Here is a 17,987-nt window from a genome sequence, read left to right on the forward strand (position 1 = left end):
CACTTTGAACACTTGATGGTAAAGCTGTAGGAAGCTGTTGGGGATTCGGTGACGTCTTCTGGTGCATTACCGGTGAGGTATATTTTCATCCCTCGGTGCACAATGACAAGTGGCTGGTCAGTGGGCTCCCCTGGTTCATCATAACTCAAACGAATGACTGGCTTGACTGCTCGTTTAGCAGCGGGGACACTGCCAGAGTCCACCCCATCATTGGGCTCACTAGATGTTGGGACGTCTCCCACTTCAAGTCCTGTGTCCACCACAGGGTCCTCCGATGGTAGTGTAACACTTTCAGCATACTCCTCCTCGTTAGCAGCTGGACAGACATCCTTTCCTCATCGTGAGGAGTACCAGATGCACCATTCACTTCCAGGCTAACTTCACTGGGCCTATCATCCTCAGGGTTTAAGGACCAAGAGGCAGGGGGCAGAATTTGCCAGTCACCATGTGTAAGCCCTTTGGAGGAATAATGGAAGTCCTCCTCTTCACTCTCTGAAGCACTGTGCTCTCACCAGCTGTCGGTCCCTCACTCCATTGTGCTCTTTTCTGAGTAGGGGCACTGGAGGCTCTAGTTGATGGTCTCTGAGAAGGGTGTGTCTCTTCTCGAGCTTTTGGTATTCTCACTAGGAACCCTTTGGGAAGAATATGGTCTCTGTGGAGCGTTTTTACTATTCCTCTTCCACCTTCAGGTCTCACCCTATACACAGGTAAGTTGGGCAACTTTCCAATGACCATATAAGGCTGCAGGTTCCGCTTCTCTTTCAACCTTTGCTTTCCTGGAACTCCCAAGGCTCGGACAAGTACCCTATCTCCGTCTTGTAGGTTGTGGACTCTGACTCTGTTGTCATACCCTCGCTTGTTTATCTGATGGTTCTTGTGAGAGGCTTCAGATGCTAAGTAGTAAGCCTGACGGAGCTCCTCCTTCAGTTTTTCAACATACTGGTGGTGTGTTGTACAGTCCTCTCCTTCCACACCCAGGCCAAAACACACATCAATAGGCAGACGGGCCTCTCTGCCGAACATGAGGTAATACGGCGAATAGTCCGTTGCCTCATTGTGGGTGCTGTTATAGGCATGTACCATGAAGGACACATGTTGACTCCATCTCTGTTTGTGTTTGGGATCAAGGGCGCCCAGCATGGATAGAAGAGTGCGATTGAAATGCTCTGGCTGTGGGTCTCCCTGCAGATGGTAAGGGGTGGTTCTTGATTTTCTTATCCCTAGCATGGTCAAGAGCTCTTTTATCAGTCGACTCTCAACGTCCCGCCCTTGGTCGGAATGGATGCGAACTGGCAGACCCTAGTGGACAAAGAACTTCTCTGGCAGTACTTTGGTGACGGTTGGTGCTTTTTGGTTGTTTGTGGGGAATGCCTGGGCATACTGGGTGAAATGGTCGGTGACCACTAGGACATTAGTCACTCCTCTGGAATCTGGCTCAATTGACAAGAAGTCAATGCATACCAAGTCCATAGGACTACGGCTTGTGATCTGATGCAAAGGGGTGGCCTTGTGGGGAGTGGCCTTCCGAGCCACACACCTTCCACATGTTTTGATGTACTGGTCTATGTCAGCGGCCATTTTGGGCCAGTAGAATCTTTCTCGTACCAACTCAGTGGTTTTCTCAATCCCAAGATGCCCAAAATCATCATGCAGCGACTGTAGCACCAGCTGCCGGTGCTTTTTAGGGAGTACCAACTGGAATACTTCTTTGCCACCTGGCCTCACTGTCTTCCTATACAGAAGCCCGTTTCACAGCTGCAGCTTTTACCCTTCTCGCTGAAGACAGGAGGTCCCTTGATGGGTGCTTTGGATAGTACATGGACATTTTCCTGCTCTTATCTCTTGTTTAACCCTTCCAATGTCTTCATCTGCATCTTTCTCTTTTAGTAGTTCTGTAGTACTCACCTGTTCTACAGAGCTTTCATGTAGTCGAACTGGGTACACAAACATGTCAGGGATGGCTGAGGGTGATGCACCTAGCTGATCCACACATCGACTTGGGTCTTGAAACTCAGACGCGCTCACACTTTTGCAGAGCGCCTTTACTCCTGATGGAGGTATACACCCTTTACTTCAGTGCTCGCATTCCTGGACAGCAGGTCTGCATCAACATTCTCTCTGCCTGGCCTGTACTGTATGCCAAAGTCATAAGTGGACAGGGCTGCTAGCCACCTATGGCCAGTGGCATTGAGTTTGGCGGTCGTGAGAACATAGGTCAATGGGTTGTTATTGGTTCTCACCACAAACTTGGCTCCATATAGGTAGTCGTGGAATTTGTCGATGACTGCCCATTTCAGCGCAAGAAACTCCAGTTGATGGGCTGGGTAGTTTCTCTCAGAATTCCTCAACTTTCAACAGGCAAGGGCTACTGGACGCAGGCTATCTGGATACTCCTGATTGAGCACAGCACCCAAACCATCGAAGCTGGCGTCCACATGCAACATGTAAGGCTTTGTTGGGTCAGCAAATGCCAAGACTGGAGCATGAATGAGACAGTGAATTATTTTCTGAAAGGCAACAGTACAGGTAGGGGTCCACCGATCTCCAAAGGGCTCCGACTTTTTGAAGTAGGTGGCCTGGGGCATTGCTGCTTTCTTGGCTCTCTGTGCTGGTAAGTAGCCTCTTGTCAGGTTAGTCAGGGGTCTTACAATAGCGGAGTAGTTGTTAATGAATCGCCTGTAATGCCCGCAGAAACCCAGGAAAGACTGTATGGACCTGAGATCAGTAGGTTGCTCCCAGTGGGTGACCGCTCTGATCTTTTCTGGGTCGGTGGCTATCCCTGAGGCTGACACGATGTGGCCAACATACTTGACCTGTGGTTGGCAGAATTGACATTTGTCAATGGATAACTTCAGGCCGTATTCCTGGAGCCGGTCAAGCACCTTGAGAAGGCATTCCTCGTGCTCCTCCAGCGTCCTTCCAAATACTATCAGGTCATCGAGATACACCAGGCACTGGAGCAGGTTCATATCTCTCACAGCTTTCTCCATTAGCCGCTGAAATGTCGCTGGGGCTCCTGTGATGCCCTGGGGCATGTGTTCAAACTGAAAGAACCCCAGTGGGCATATGAAGGCTGTTTTTTCTTTGTCGTCTTCGGCCATGGCGATTTAGTAGTAGCCATTCCTCAGATCCAACACCGAGAACCAACGACTTCCGGTCATACAGTCCAAGGCGTCATCGATTCTTGGAACAGTGTATAATGGTCTGGGATGGTTCGTGCATTCAGAGTGCGTTAGTCTATGAACATTCTGATGGTGCCATTCTTTTTTCTTGCCACCATGATTGGCGAGGCATATGGGCTGCGAGACTCTGATAATTCCAGCTGCAAGTAGCTTTTGTAGGTGGTGCCGGACATCATCTATGTCTGCTGGCGCGAGGCGTCTTGATCGTTCTCTGAAGGGTCGAGGATCACTGATGCGAATGGTATGTTCAACACCTTTAGCCAGCCCCACATCCCACTCTCCTAGGGAAAACACTCCAGCTCTTTCTGACAACTTATTAGCAAGTCTCTCTTTCCAAGCAGTAGGGATGGGGGAGTCTCCGAAGTTGAACAATGCAGGATCTACTCTCTTAGATGACACTTCTTTCTGGAGCTCAGTCGCTATTTCAGCTTTGTGGACATAGGCGATGACAGTGCCTTTTGGGATACTTCTGGTTTTTAATGACTCATTTCTCAGCAACACAGAAAAAATTGTCCACATTCATGTTAGAGGGAAGGAGGACACATGGTGGCACCACGACCCCAGCTGGAAGAGGGCGTTGTGCAGGGGCCTCAACCACTAACACATCTTGCTCCCATGGCTCCTTTGCGATCACTTTGCAGGCGGCAAACACTGTACCACCTGGGGGGATTGTAAGTGGACCGCGGCCAGTCCATCTTATGTGCCCAATACCGTCATCGATAGGGCAAAATGGGGGTTTTGGCTCCATTGGTGCGGGTGTCTCTGCACACACTCGCCACAACCTAGCTTGGCCACCACTCTCTGTACAGTCTCTGGTCTTGGGCTCGTGACGGAAACTTCTTGCATTGGTACCAATGATCACTGGTGCCTGGTCTGGGCTGTTAGGGTCTGGGCACACCAGGGCTAACACAGTCTTTGCCTCAGCATGAGTTCCATCATCCAAGAACTTAATCTCCATGGCTACATACCCTTTATAAGTATAGCTGGACTCACTGAGGTCCCAAAGTGCCAAGCTGGAAATGGGATGGAGAGGTAAGTGGGACAGGTGGGCTGCGTACCAACTCTCATATATGATGCTGACAGTGGAGCCGCTGTCTATGAGTGCGGTAGTTGGGTGACCCTTGATGATGATTTTACCCAATGAAGGTTCTCCCACTAGCTCTTTTGGAAGGTTAGTGGCTTCCTTGGTATCTATGGCACTCCGTTTCACAGAGCAGTTGGTGTTTGATGGCTCTTTGTCTTGGTTGGTTTTCTCTTTGTTGTTTATTTGATGTCTCTTTAAGGAACGAATCAGTTTTTGTATGACCTTTGCTGAGCCCTCAGGGGCTGTGCAGCGAGGGGCCACATGTCCATCCTCGCTGCACCGATAGCAGAAGAAATCATCCCCATCATTGCTGGTCCGGACCTTCACTTTGTTGCCCGGCCGATTGGGACTATTTTTTCCTTTATTCTCTCTGGAATCTATTCTCCACCCAGACTCCTTGGGCTGACGGGAGTCTGTGTATGTCACTGTCATTACACCCAGTTGGTTCTGCAGGTCCTCTATTTGCCTCTTCAGTGCATGAACCTCACTGTTGTTCTTGGCTTTTGCTCCTTTATCAGTCTGGACTACTTTAGGAGGTTTACTTTCAGGTGTGGTCTTTAACTGCACTGCAGCCAGCCCTGGCACCTGGGACTGCAGCTCATCTAGCTGGGCTTTTAACTGCTGGACTTCACAGTCTGTCGAACTAAGATCGTCTTCCACCCTTACTTGTCTTACTACAGGTTTAGATGAGCTGGGAATGGTTTTGCGTCTTACTGACTGTTGATCCTCTTCTTAGATTTAATTTAGCAGTGTTAGAAAAGAGGGGGGGGGGTTGTTCTCCCTCTCTCGCAACCGCAACTGTAGAAGCATTATGTCTGACTCAGTGGCTCCCCAGAGGAGCTGTTCCACATGAGCGCTGTCTCTTTGACTAGAGGCTAACCCACCTCTCTGCACTACTTTGGTTAGCAGCCGCTCCATCCTTCTCAAAAAGCCAGAGAGTCTCTCACCTGGGCATTGGCGAAGAGCTCTGAAAGAGAAGTAGAGGTCCTCAGCTGTCTCAGAGGTCCCAAAAGCTCTCTCAAGGGCCTGTATGTACTCCTCGGGTGCAGATTCAGGGTCATTAGCTCTCACAGCTTGTGCTATTTCCAATGCAGGACCCTTTAAACTCTCCACAATCCTCTTCCGTTTCTCTCGGGTTGAACAGTCACATTCATCTACCATCAGACGTGCCTGCTCGATCCAGGTGTCCAAATTCTCCTTTCCATTCGGTGTAGGAGTTATACCAGAGTATGTCCGTAGATGCCGGAAGACATTACTGTCTTGTGTGGGTCTCATTATCTTGACCAACAGATCCCCCACTGCTCATATGATTGACACCGGAGAGTTTCCGGGTGTCGCGTCAGGGGGTATTGTGGCCTGTTCAATTGTCTCTTCAGTACTGGGGTCATCCTCTGGAGGGTAGCAGGTTTCCTCTTTCGCCACCTGCGGGGGCCTCTTCTCCCTCAGTGGGCCCATGCAGCGTCCAAGGTTCACCTCCTCCAACAGGGGGCACATCTAGAGGAATGGCTCTCATGTTCACCTTTTCACTACACTCAGAGCACCATAAGTGACTGAGGTCGAGGGTTGAACGTCCTTCCTCTGACTTTCACTCTTCCCAGGGCCTTAATGGTTGTCAAAGTCTCTTCAATTTGTTCCAATGTGGTGTCTATGATGACCAGCTTCACTACTATAGCGTGGGATAGCTCTACTCCCTCCCCTTTACACCAATTTACTAGTAGTGACATGTCTTGATTTAGGGTTATTATTCACGTTAGTATTTACTACTTTTGTCTGGTTTTAGTATTTATCTCACTCCACTTAGTGAACTTGAGTTGGTAACAGTGGTTATAACAAACTAGTGTGGTTAAATCACAATGATAAATAGGGATCTACCTTTTAAGTCACAACAACAGGCCAAAGCTCTTTAGTAAGTCAGCAGAAAAAATCCCAGCGGTGCCTCCATTTATGTAGCGCTTTCTTGGTATCACCTTCCCTGAGATACAGCGCCCTGAGTCCTTTAACATAAACCTTGTTTTGTTTTTATGTAGGTTACCCCTTAAAGGTAAGTAAAGTATTAATTGTCTGCCAACTTAAGATATTATGATACAAATGTATTTTAAACTTAAACCTTATCCCTATAAAATCCTATACTTTTCACTCTTTTAACCCCCTCTATTTATTACATATTTATTAACAGGACAATGAGAAAAGTGAAATGACCTTTCATGAAGATGTATTATTTATTCACAATAGAAAATAATAAATGAAACGAAAATAGACCCCTTTTTAGTGTTCTTTTAAGGCACCAAGGAGTTTCACTCAACAACAAAAATATAGGCACTAACCCTTTAAACCTGTATTCACAATTAGGAAACATTAATAATCAATTTGCATGAATTTACATTCACAATGAACACTTGACAGAAACTAACAACAATTAAGTATTCGCTGGTGTGGGCCCACTTAATAAAAATAAAAACAAAAGCCGGCAATAAACAAATAAACAACCCCGTTGCAGGCCTGATGGGAGCTGGGTTTGAGCACTGTAACCGTGGGTGACTCACCCCTGATGAAAAGTCAAATGTCTCTGCCCTTCAATGTCAGGTGAAGGCCTTCTCACATCATCTGCTCCGGCGATGACTATGGTGAAGAAAAATCCACCTCGGTCCTAGAGGCGATGAAGAGGGGAAACAGTGGAGCTCCCTCGTTGCCAGAGGTGCAGCCGTTCTTTCCCAGTCACACGGTGCGCTGTCTGGTGACGCTGTGTGCCGCCTCAATGTCCGCGCATGCAGGGTTAGCGTACATTAGCAGGGGCGCTAACTAACCGCTAAGTAGCGGGTGGCAGTATACACTTGACGACACTAGCTCCAAAAACACATGCTACAGGTTAACAAGACTTCCGTGACATGTTAGCTGGCAGCTAAACATAATATCAGCAGTCAAAACGGTAGGCAAAAAACAACTTTAGGGCATAATACACTCAAACCCTCATGGCCGAGTGCCAGCAGGCTCTCGTCTCCCGCTCCCCTCTTTGCGCACGGCCCCGTCAGCCCCGCCCCCTAACTGTTGCAAGGCAACACACTTAAAGTGACATAGACTTTTGGTGTAGAAATTATGGGATGTCTACTGCTATGTACATATTAACTGAAACTTAACTCTGGTGTATTTACAGCGGGGTTACATATAATTTGACAGTATTTGTGTTTAGGTTTTCATTTGGAATGTAGTTCAGCCAGGGGGCCACAGTATTTTAGAATTCTGTGGGTTATGGAAGAATGAAGAAGGATCAGATTGTTATAAAACATACAAAAGGATGTAATTTGGATTTGTGAATGCCCACTGCCTACCCAGCCACTGACCTCACCACACCTCACTGCTACTGGACACTTATTGGCTTCCTCCTCATCACATTTTTTATGTATCTTATAAATCTATATCCTGTTTCAATGTTATAGCCTTCTCTCACTCCGATGTCGGACTGTTTTTTTTCTTGTCTCTTCTCATGTGTATGTGAATGGTGTGATGTGAGTCTCCGTTGTGTGCATGTGTAGTCTGTCCTCCTGTCAGGTCCACATAGTGATGGTGGTCGTGTGGCTCGGGTCCTGGGCTGTTCTGGTGACGTTTGGACACTGCTTGGCATCCTCTCATCATATTCTTCATATATCTCATAATTCCGTTATAATTCCGTTTTCCTCTTTCAATGTTGTATTGTGTAAATTGTGTAAACACAACATCCATTGCACATCTGTCCTTCACAGGGAGATCCCTCCTCTGTTGCTCTCCCTGAGGTTTCTTCCTAGTTTTTCTTCCTGATAAACTGTTTTTTTAGGGAGTTGTTCCTTATCCGATGCAAGGACATGATGTTGTTTTGCTGTAAAGCCCACTAACGCAAATTGACTTGACTTGTCTTGAAATGCAGTGGATTAGCAAGGAAGTAGTAAGGGCAGCTATGAAGAGGATGAAGAGCGGAAAGGCGGTTGGTCCTGATGACATACCTGTGGAGGCATGGAGGTGTTTAGGAGAGATGGCAGTGGGGTTTTTAACTAGATTGTTTAACACAATCTTGGAAAGTGAGAGGACGCCTGAGGAGTGGAGAAGAACTGTGCAGAACTGTAGGAACTACAGAGGTATAAAGTTGATCAGTCACAGCATGAAGATATGGGAAAGAGTAATAGAAGCTAGGTTAAGAGGACAGGTGAGGATTAGCGAGCAGCAGTATGGTTTCATGTCATGAAAGAGCACCACAGATGTGATGTTTGCCTTGAGAATGTTGATTGAGACGTATAGAGAAGGCCGGAAGGAGTTAGAATATTGTATGAGGAAGTCAGGAGTGGCAGAGAAGTATGTAAGAGTGGTGCAGGATATATAAGTATGAAGGCAGGGTAACAGTGGTGAGGTGTGCGGTAGGACTGACAGATGGGTTCAAGGTGGAAGTGGGATTACATCAAGGATCAGCTCTGAGCCCTTTCTTGTTTCTTGTAGCTGGACTTCCAGCCAGTAGTTGCACATGCTGATGCTCTGCCAGATCGCCAGCATTTATCAAACCTCCCAGGAGATCAGACGGTCATTTTAGCCGTCGCCCAATCCGACCTCCAGCTGCCCAAAATAGGGGACCTTGGTTTTGGGGATCCTGGTGGGCTGTTAACTATTGATTTTCCCCCATTTTCTCCCTAATTTTACTACTTTCCGAGCTGTTCTGGTCATTGCTCCACCCCCTCTGCCAACCCATGGAAGGCTGCAGACCACCACATCAAATGAAATCAAATGAAATCAAATGAAATCAAATCAATTTTATTTGTATAGCCCAATTTCACAAATTACAAATTTGTCTCAGTGGGCTTAACAGCAACACAACATGCTGTCCTTAGACCCTCTCATTGGATAAGGAACAACTCCCTAAAAAACCTTTCACAGGGAGAAAAAATAGGAAGAAACCTCAGGGAGAGCAACAGAGGAGGGATCTCTCTCCCAAGACGGATAGCGTGCAATGGATGTTGTGTTTACGCAATTTACACAATACAACATTGAAAGAGGATAACACAATTATAATGGACTTATAAAATTTACGTAGAATATGATGCGCAGGATGCCAAGCAGTGTCCAGACGCCATCGGAACAGTCCTGGACCAAGCCAGGCGACAAAAAAAAAAAAAAAAGATTACATGGATCACATGCTTTCTCCGATACATGTGGAGTCGCCAGCTGCTTCTTTTCACCTGACAGTGAGGAGTTTCGCCAGGGGGACGTGGTGTGCGGGAGGATCACGCTATTCCCTCAAGTTCCCCCTTACCCCTGAAAAGGTGCCTCGACCAACCAGAGGAGGCGCTTAGTGCAATGACCAGGACACATACCCACATCCGGCTTCCCACCTGCAGACACAGCCAACTGCGTCTGTAGGGACGGCCGACCAAGCCGGAGGTAACACGGGGATTAAAACAGGCGATCCCTGTGTTGGTAGGTGACAAAATAGACCACTATGCTACCCAGGCACCCTTTACCCATGGATTTTGAGGTTGCCTGGTTCCAGTCCTCCCAAGAAGGCTAGCATCCCAATTCCTGAATCCCCTGGGGTCCCGTCTTCGCAGTCTACAGAATCCCCTGTATTCTCTGTGGTCATGCGTCCAGTGACAGCAGCATATCCAGTGGCCCAGCTTCCCAAGTCTCCTGTGGCTCAGCCCCCCGAGTCTCCTACGGTTCTGCTCCCCATGTCTCGTGTGGCTCTGTTCCCCATGTCTACTGCAGCTCTGCTCCCCTTGTCTCCTCTGGCTTCGCCTCCAGAGTCTTCAATGGCTCCGCCTCCTATGGCTCCAGAGGCCCAACTCCCAGCTTCCTGTCAGGCCACTTCCTGTTCCCTCAAACCCAAGGCCTCTGACCAGATTTCCCTGTGCTCTGGCCAACCAACCAAGCACCGCCTTGCTGGTTTCCTGCCTTCTGGTCAATCTCCTGAGTGGTCCTATCCATGACGCCGGCTTCCCATGCCATAGGCCTCCCGAGTGGTTCCGCCAAACCTGTTAGTCTCCAGAGTGGTCCCACCTATGCCGTCAGTCCCCAGAGTGGTCCTACCTTCATCGCCGGACTCCAGAGCAGTCTCACCTAAACTGCTGCCCTCCCGGGCAGTCCTGCCTACATCACCGGACTCCCGAGCAGTACAGCCTACATCGCTGGCCCCCAAAGGGCGGTACAGTCCACATCCTCAGCCCCCTGAATGGTGGTTCTGTCTTCATTGCCAGCCCCCCGAGTGGCAGTCCTGTCCATGTTGCCAGCCTCCACAGCGGTCCAGTCCAGTCTACATTGCTGGACACCAGAGCAGTCCTGCCCATGTTGCCGGTCTCCAGGTCATCCTCTACAGTCCAAAGTGGTCCCACCCACGCCGTCAGTCCCCAGAGCAGTCCCATCTTCATGACCTTCAAGTCTGGTCATCCTCCTGCCCATGTGCCAGAGCTGCTCCGCCTTTAAATCCTGCATCCTGGTTGTCTTCCAGATCGGTTACATCCATCAGTCCAACCCTCAGGCCATCCACCTGAGATCTCCGGCCCCATTCATCAGCTCCCAAACCACTTGTCCCTGAGTTCTGCCACTTATTGCTGTCATGGTCTTCCATAGAGGTGGCACGGAGGCGCAGTGGTTAGCGCGGTCGCCTCACAGCAAGAAGGTCCTGGGTTTGAGCCCTGGGCTAGTCCAACCTTGGTGGGTCATCCCAAGCCGTCCTCTGTGTGGAGTTTGCATGTTCTCCCCGTGTCTGTGTGGGTTTCCTCCAGGGGCTCCGGTTTCCTCCCACAGTCCAAAGACATGTAAGTCAAGTGAATTGGTGGTACTAAATTATCCCTGGGAATGAATGTGTGTGTGTGTGTGTGTGTGTGTGTGTGTGTGTGTGTGTGTGTGTGTGTGTGTCGGCCCTGTGATGACCTGGCGGCCTGTCCAGGGTGTCTCCCCACCTGCCGCCCAATGACTGCTGGGATAGGTTCCAGCATCCCCGCAACCCTGAGAGCAGGATAAGCAGTTAAGATAATGGATGGTCTTCCATAGATTTAGTCACTTATTACCTCTATCATTGTTTTTTGTCTTTCCTGTTTTATTTTCCCTGTTCCCCATTTCCTCATTAGCTCCCCAGATCTTATACTCCCCGGCTTTCCCTGTTCCCCTGCCAGATTGTCTTGTGTGTACAGCCAAGCTATCCAGTGTTCTCTAGCCTACTGAATACCATGTGTGAAGTTTTTTGCCTGTTGCTGGACTATGTTTCTCTGCCTGTCTCTTGTCAGCTCTGATTGCCTGTTTGGACTGACTTCCCCAATAATTTGAATTTGTGCTTTGAACCTGTTTAGCCTGTCTGCCTGCCTTTGACTAATAAACTGGGTGTTCTGTAACCTTCCTGTCTGTGAGTCGTGCATTTTCGGTTCTCTTCTGCCAGTTCTCTTGGGAAACATGACATTAAATTGGAAAAGCAAAACTGACACTGTTGGAAGAACTTATGATATTCAAATCAATGTTTTTTCAAATTCAGAATGTCTTTACATTCATGCTTCACTCATTTTGGTCTTGCAAATTCTTCAATGTTGAGTGTGTTTAACCTCTTGCAGCCTTTGATTAAGGTAAATTCCAAGACTACTTCAAGTGGTCTGTTAGCTTATAATTACAACCCAGAATCTGTAAGGCTTGTTAATTTAATGTACTGACATCTGTGATGATACATGAAAACTGCAGTGGTGTTTGAGGACTCCATATCCCAAAGAGCTGTTCAAAACAAGTCGCCAGTGTTGTTACTTCAGCACCTTCTCTATCGCTGAACAACAAAATTGGTCGATCTGTTGACCGGTGATGATGAAATCTGTTGGGTCATTTCTCAGCTTGCTCTGTCATCCATATTTGCTTCCTCACCTTAACAAATTTCCTTCTTTAGACTTCCATTCATCAATCCATTATCGAAACCGCTTATCCTGCTCTCAGGGTCACGGGGATGCTGGAGCCTAACCCAGCAGTCATTGGGCAGCAGGCGGGGAGACACCCTGGACAGGCCACCAGGCCATCACTGAGCCGACACATACACACATTCACACCTAGGGACAATTTAGTATGGCGATTCACCTGACCTACATGTCTTTGGACTGTGGAAGGAAACCGGAGCACCCGGTGGAAACCCACACAGACACGGGGAGAACATGCCAACTCTACACAGAGGACGACCCGGGATGACCCACCAAGGTTGGACTACCCTGGGGCTCGAACTCAGGAACTTCTTGCTGTGAGGCGAGACTGCACTAACCACTGTGCCACTGTGCCACCCTTCTTTAGACATGCCATACCTAATTAACTGCTGTTATTTATCTTTTATCCCAGGGAAAGACTACCCATCAGTAACCATTAAAATGAGCAACTACAAAAGCACCAGTGATTTGGATATAGGCTGTTACCTGTTGCCTTAAATATGCCTGTGAAGACAAGTGCTAAAAACGACATTTGTTTGCATTCAAAACTTCTGGATTGTAACTTTAACATTTTACAGTAGCAGGTTATGACACCGTTCAGTGTTAAAAGTTCAAACTTCCATCGAGATCAGTACACGAGAAACATCTAGTTCGTCTACTTCATCTAGTTCAGATTTATTGTGTAGCGAACCCAGCCACACGAGTTTGAATTGTTCCAGAAATATTATGTGGTGTAATGTGACATTCTGCCTGTGTGTGCACTGGGGCAAAACTCACACACAAATGACCTGTTCTTCACCTCGCATAAAAGCGCCAAATCAACACTAAACAGACCAGGAACTCACCCAAGAAAGCGTGTTTTCACATGGTTATGAGATGTATAGCGGGACACGTAGGACCACTTAACGACCTTTCCGGGTCATCGTCACCGTTGATCACAGGAAAAAGATTTGATCTCCTCGCCACACAAGACAGAAACTGTAAGCTCACCATACAATTGAGACAGGGCAATGATTTCAATTGTCCAATTCAAGTCTCTCCCCCCGTAGGACAGGTGTCTAAATTATTGACATAGCTGAATGACCATTCTTGTAAGGAATTTCTTTAAAATTAATCATTTAATGCATTAGCTAGTGATGATTTGAATACTAAAGTCTTGCTGAATAAAAATGTTCTCAACTTCACAGCCACAGTTTTCAGAATTAAGGTTTTACGGTCTTTATTCTGTATTCACTTGTGTGATTAATATTAAGCAATTTCTAAGTGTTTCCCCATAGAATTACATGACTTATCAATACTGACGATGGAAATGAGTGAGTATATTGGGTAATTAAAAGCATGTAGCCTTCAAATATACTCCCTAGATAGGACGTTAATAAAATAATTCTTCTTCATTGAAGACAAGACAGTCGTTCTGCTCAAACAAAGAAACACGAGCAGCCTCCAAAAGCCCGCGAAGGCTGGCATCTTTCATTTGACATCTGCCTAAATCTACAGAAGCTGTTTACACCGTTTGAGTGTTTTCTTTCTCCCTTTTTCCTATTAGTTTTCATGTCCGACCAGGGCTGTGCTCCTGCTCTGGTTTTTAAGACTTTCTTTTTCACCGCATCCTCATTTTTGTCTTTACACTTGGGCTTGTATTTTGAAATTCTGCTGGTGGGTTGAAGGCTCAAGAAAGCAATATTCAAAGACTGCAAGGAAGCCCAAAACATTACTTTAGCCACTGTACGGCAGTTTTTGTTTGTTTTGTTTGCTCTCGCCAATTGCATCCGGCCAATTACCCCACTCTTCCAAGCCGTCTCGGTCGCTGCTCCACCCCTTCTGCCAATCTGAGGAGGGCTGCAGACTACCACATGCTTCCTCTGATACACGTGGAGTCGCCAGCCGCTTCTTTTCACCTGACAGTGAGGAGTTTCACCAGGGGGACGTAGTGCATAGGAGGATCACCCTATTCGCCAGTTCCCCATCCCCCCGAACAGGCGCCCTGACCAACCACAGGAGGCGCTTAGTGCAGCGACTAGGACACATACCCACATCCGGCTTCCCACCCGCAGACACGGCCGATTGTGTCTGTAGGGACACCCGGCCAGAGGTGACATGGGGATTTGAACCGACGAGCCCCATGTTGGTAGGCAACGGAATAGACCGCCACGCTTCCCGGACACCCTGCACACCAGTTTACTATCATGCATATTTTTGTAACCTTTCATTTGAACCCTTTGTTGCTACTTTTCTGTTTTCAAAACCTGTTTTTGCAACTTTTGTGGTTAGAGTAGAGCCCTTACATCGAACTGAACTCCGACACCTCTCAGTGAACATACTGAGCGGATGACAAGATGACAAGACCTGAGCACACACGCCAATTGTGTGTATTCCTTCTGCGTTGCCTCCGCTAAGGTAAGCCTCTCTAAAGTGGACCCGTTGTCCAAGCTGAATCCCTAAATAAAGTCCTTCAAAGCGGTTCTCCTTCGGCCGTTACCACGGGAAACCAAAGTCCACTGGGCCTACTCCTGCACACCCGATGTCCTCCAGGAAAGCGCTGACCATCAGCCATCCATCGCCGCAGAAACAACAGTTCTCCTCCAGCCGTCACCACGGCAACCCGAAGCCCACCGAGTCTGCTCCAACGTGATCGAGGCGCTTCAGAAAAGCTTGCTACCCAGCCATCTACCGCCATGAGTAGGACAACACCATCTTCCCTGTGTTCTGCTTATGAGAGCTGATGCAAAAGAGCCATCCTAAATTGTCCCTTATTTTTCATCTGGCTTCAGTCCCCCCCCCCCCCCCCCCCATTGTATTCAGACTCATTTCTGATTCCGTTAAACTTCAAGTTAATTAATTAATTCGGTCGGCAACAAGTTGTTAAGTTTGATGCTCGTTCACTCAGCCATCCCGTCATTTATTTCCCCATTCATTCAGCCATTCATGTTTAATTTGTTCCAGCATTTGTTCTAACTGTATATATGTAAATATGCTCATATATGCCCATTACATAGTGAATTAATATTCCCATCTACAGCAAGTCGTTGTTGTGCACATTTTCTTCACCTGAGAGGTGAAGTAATTACTACCTTTATGTGTGTGTGTGTGTGTGCGTGTGTTTGTTTCTTTGGAAGAGAGATAGGGATCCCTGAACTGAGAGTTCAAAACGTTCAGATCTGTGACCGATTAATTCGGTTTACCTTATTTTCTTTCCTTTAGAAAGCGGGTTCTCCAATTGTCACTGAGTGAAACATTTAAATTGTAGTGTAATTACGCTACAATTGTTTTGAACATTTCCATCTACAACCTTGTTACCACAGAACAAGTACGGCCCCGAACCACGGGCCAAGCTACAGCCAAACTGTGTCTGACAGGCCAGATTTAAGATGTTGTAATCGGTCTATTTTTTTACTATTTTTTATTTTTAATATATTCCCCCTCCCTCCTTTGCCACATCATTTATCACCAGATAAGTCAGATTCATCTCTCACGGCGCCTGGGGTGGGGGGTGGGGGTCGCGCTGCATCAAGAGGCTCTCAGAGATCGAGTGTGCCATATGGAACACTGTGTTACCTGAGAGTACCGTACCTGGATCAGAGAGTTCTTGATGACCCGGCTGACGTCCAGCCTCCATTCTGCCACGTCGGGGTTGTGGTCATCCAGATTAGATGAAAAGGTGAGCAGATGAGATCTGAAATATTCTGTGGGGGGGGGGGGGGGGGGACAAAACCATACAGTAGGGAATATTTGGCTTTTCTCCTGTTGCCAAACATGGAGTTCAGGCATTAATTTAACTCACATGGGCCGAAATCTAACTGGCCTCACTTGAAATGAATAACAATGAATAAATTATGAATATAAAACAGATCCCAGCCACACTTCCTGTCAGGTTGTTTACATAGTTGTTGAACCGAGAGGAGGGCAAGGCTCACCATGGACAGCGATGTTTTTCCTGTCCTGCAGAACAGTGTTGCCTGCAGACACCTGCACAGTGACGGTATTGATGCCTTCCCGGGAGAACGAGCACGCCACGCTTCCCTCCAGCGTGATCACCGGCTGACAGAGAGAGACACAGAGACAGAGAGAGAGAGGAAGAAAGAGAGAGAGAGAGCAAGAGAGAGAGTGAGAGAGCGTGAGTGAGAGAGTGTGAGCGAGAGAGTGAGCGCAAGACAGAGAGCGAGAGAGCGAGAGAGAGAGAGAGAGAGGGCGAGAGAGAGTGAGCGAGAAAGAGATGTGGGGGAGGGGCAGAGCGATAGAAACATTGTGGAGAGAGAGAGAGAGTGGAAGAGAAAGAAGAAGTGAGGGAGTGTGTCAGGGTGTTCCCGAGGGAGACCCTTATCAACGCCTGGTTAACATCTCACACTGCTGTTATTTACACTACAGAGGTGTCAGCCAACTGGTGCAGCTGCACACACACACACACACACACACACACACACACACACACACACACACACACACACACACACACAAAGCTCTGCTACGATCTCAGCCATGTGGCACACCAGGTCCACAGAGAGTTCCTCATGTGTCACCTGCAGCACCTCTCTGTCATCAGGCTCACCCACATTCTTCAAAAGGGTGAGGAACCCTCACTCTGCCTGGAAACAGGACCGTCCCAGCGGCAGGCTGAACAGACATCATCATGGAGGCGGACACATCTTAAAGTAGCTACTGTGGGATTGCTAATGACTTCCATCACACTGACTTCCATCACACACCTGAGGGTCCACCGGGAGAAGGGATTGGGATTCATGTTGTGTCGCAGGATTGCATTACAGCTTTTGAGCATTGGATGCGGGACACAGTTTCGGCGCTTTAAAACTCCAAGGGAGGGGCATCTGGGTAGCGTAGCGGTCTATTCCGTTGCCTACCAACAGGGGGATCGCTGGTTCGAATCCCCGCGTGACCCCCGGCTTGGCCGGGCGTCCCTACAGACACAACTGGCCGTGTGAGAAGCTAGATGTGGGCATGTGTCCTGGTCGCTATTCACGGGGGAGGGGGAACTGGGGGGAAAATAGCGTGATCCTCCCATGTGCTATGCCCCCACCCCCCCGTTGAAACTCCTTGCTGTCAGGTGAAAAGAAGCACCTGGCGACTCCACATGTATCGGAGGAGCCGTGTGGTAGTCTGCAGCCCTCCCCGGATCGGCAGAGGGGGTGGAGCAGTGGCAGGGACGGCTCGGAAGAGTGGGGTAATTGGCCAAGTACAATTGGGGACAAAAAAAAAAGGGGGGGGGCAAAAAAAAAGAAAGAAGATGGAAGCCTCCTACCCTGTACACACCAAATAACGCCAGGGTGGTGCAGAGGATCTTCTATCTTGTTCTCAGTTCAAGTTCTACCGGATGAGTCTGACCGGCTGAACCAGACCTGACGTGGAGGAGTTTAACCTAAAGTTTACAGCTGGATATGCTTCAGTACCTAGCACTAATCATGCTACAGCACATTTTTCGGGATGCGCACGTTGTGCAGGTGTTCCAATTACACTGGATTAATGGGTTTCCGCAGCCCCTGGCGAAGGGTACGGCAGCCCCGGTTGGCTGCCTGTCAGCAGACGCAGAGCGGTGTCAGGACAGAAAGAATCACGGCGGGGATCCAACCTACCTCGGTGTTATTTCCGATCCACCAGACATAGGTGACTGTTCCCACCTGGCTGGGCCACAGGACGGCGGTGAGGTTCACTTCCTTGTTCCTCACGGCCACAAAGGGAGCCGAGAGATGGATGTACTCCAGCTGACCTGCACACACACACACACACACAGACAGACACACACACACACACACACACACACACACACACACACATCACACATCACAGTCAGCCTAGTGTGCCCCGCTG

General features: G+C 48.3%; 1 protein-coding gene across 1 annotated transcript in view; it reads right to left on the reverse strand.

The window, feature by feature from the left end:
* The window catches only part of LOC130113060 (VPS10 domain-containing receptor SorCS1), a 316,719-nt gene that overhangs the window by 19,097 nt on the left and 279,635 nt on the right, over positions 1-17,987 (reverse strand). Inside the window, exons 20-22 of the mRNA XM_056280571.1 lie at positions 17,753-17,886; positions 16,082-16,205; positions 15,738-15,850 (exon numbers count right to left, since the gene is read on the reverse strand). Of these exons, the coding sequence (XP_056136546.1) occupies positions 15,738-15,850; positions 16,082-16,205; positions 17,753-17,886 (371 nt within the window). The remainder of the gene's footprint in view (positions 1-15,737; positions 15,851-16,081; positions 16,206-17,752; positions 17,887-17,987) is intronic.

The sequence above is a fragment of the Lampris incognitus genome, chromosome 5 (genome assembly GCF_029633865.1).
Source record: "Lampris incognitus isolate fLamInc1 chromosome 5, fLamInc1.hap2, whole genome shotgun sequence".
NCBI lineage: Eukaryota > Metazoa > Chordata > Actinopteri > Lampriformes > Lampridae > Lampris > Lampris incognitus.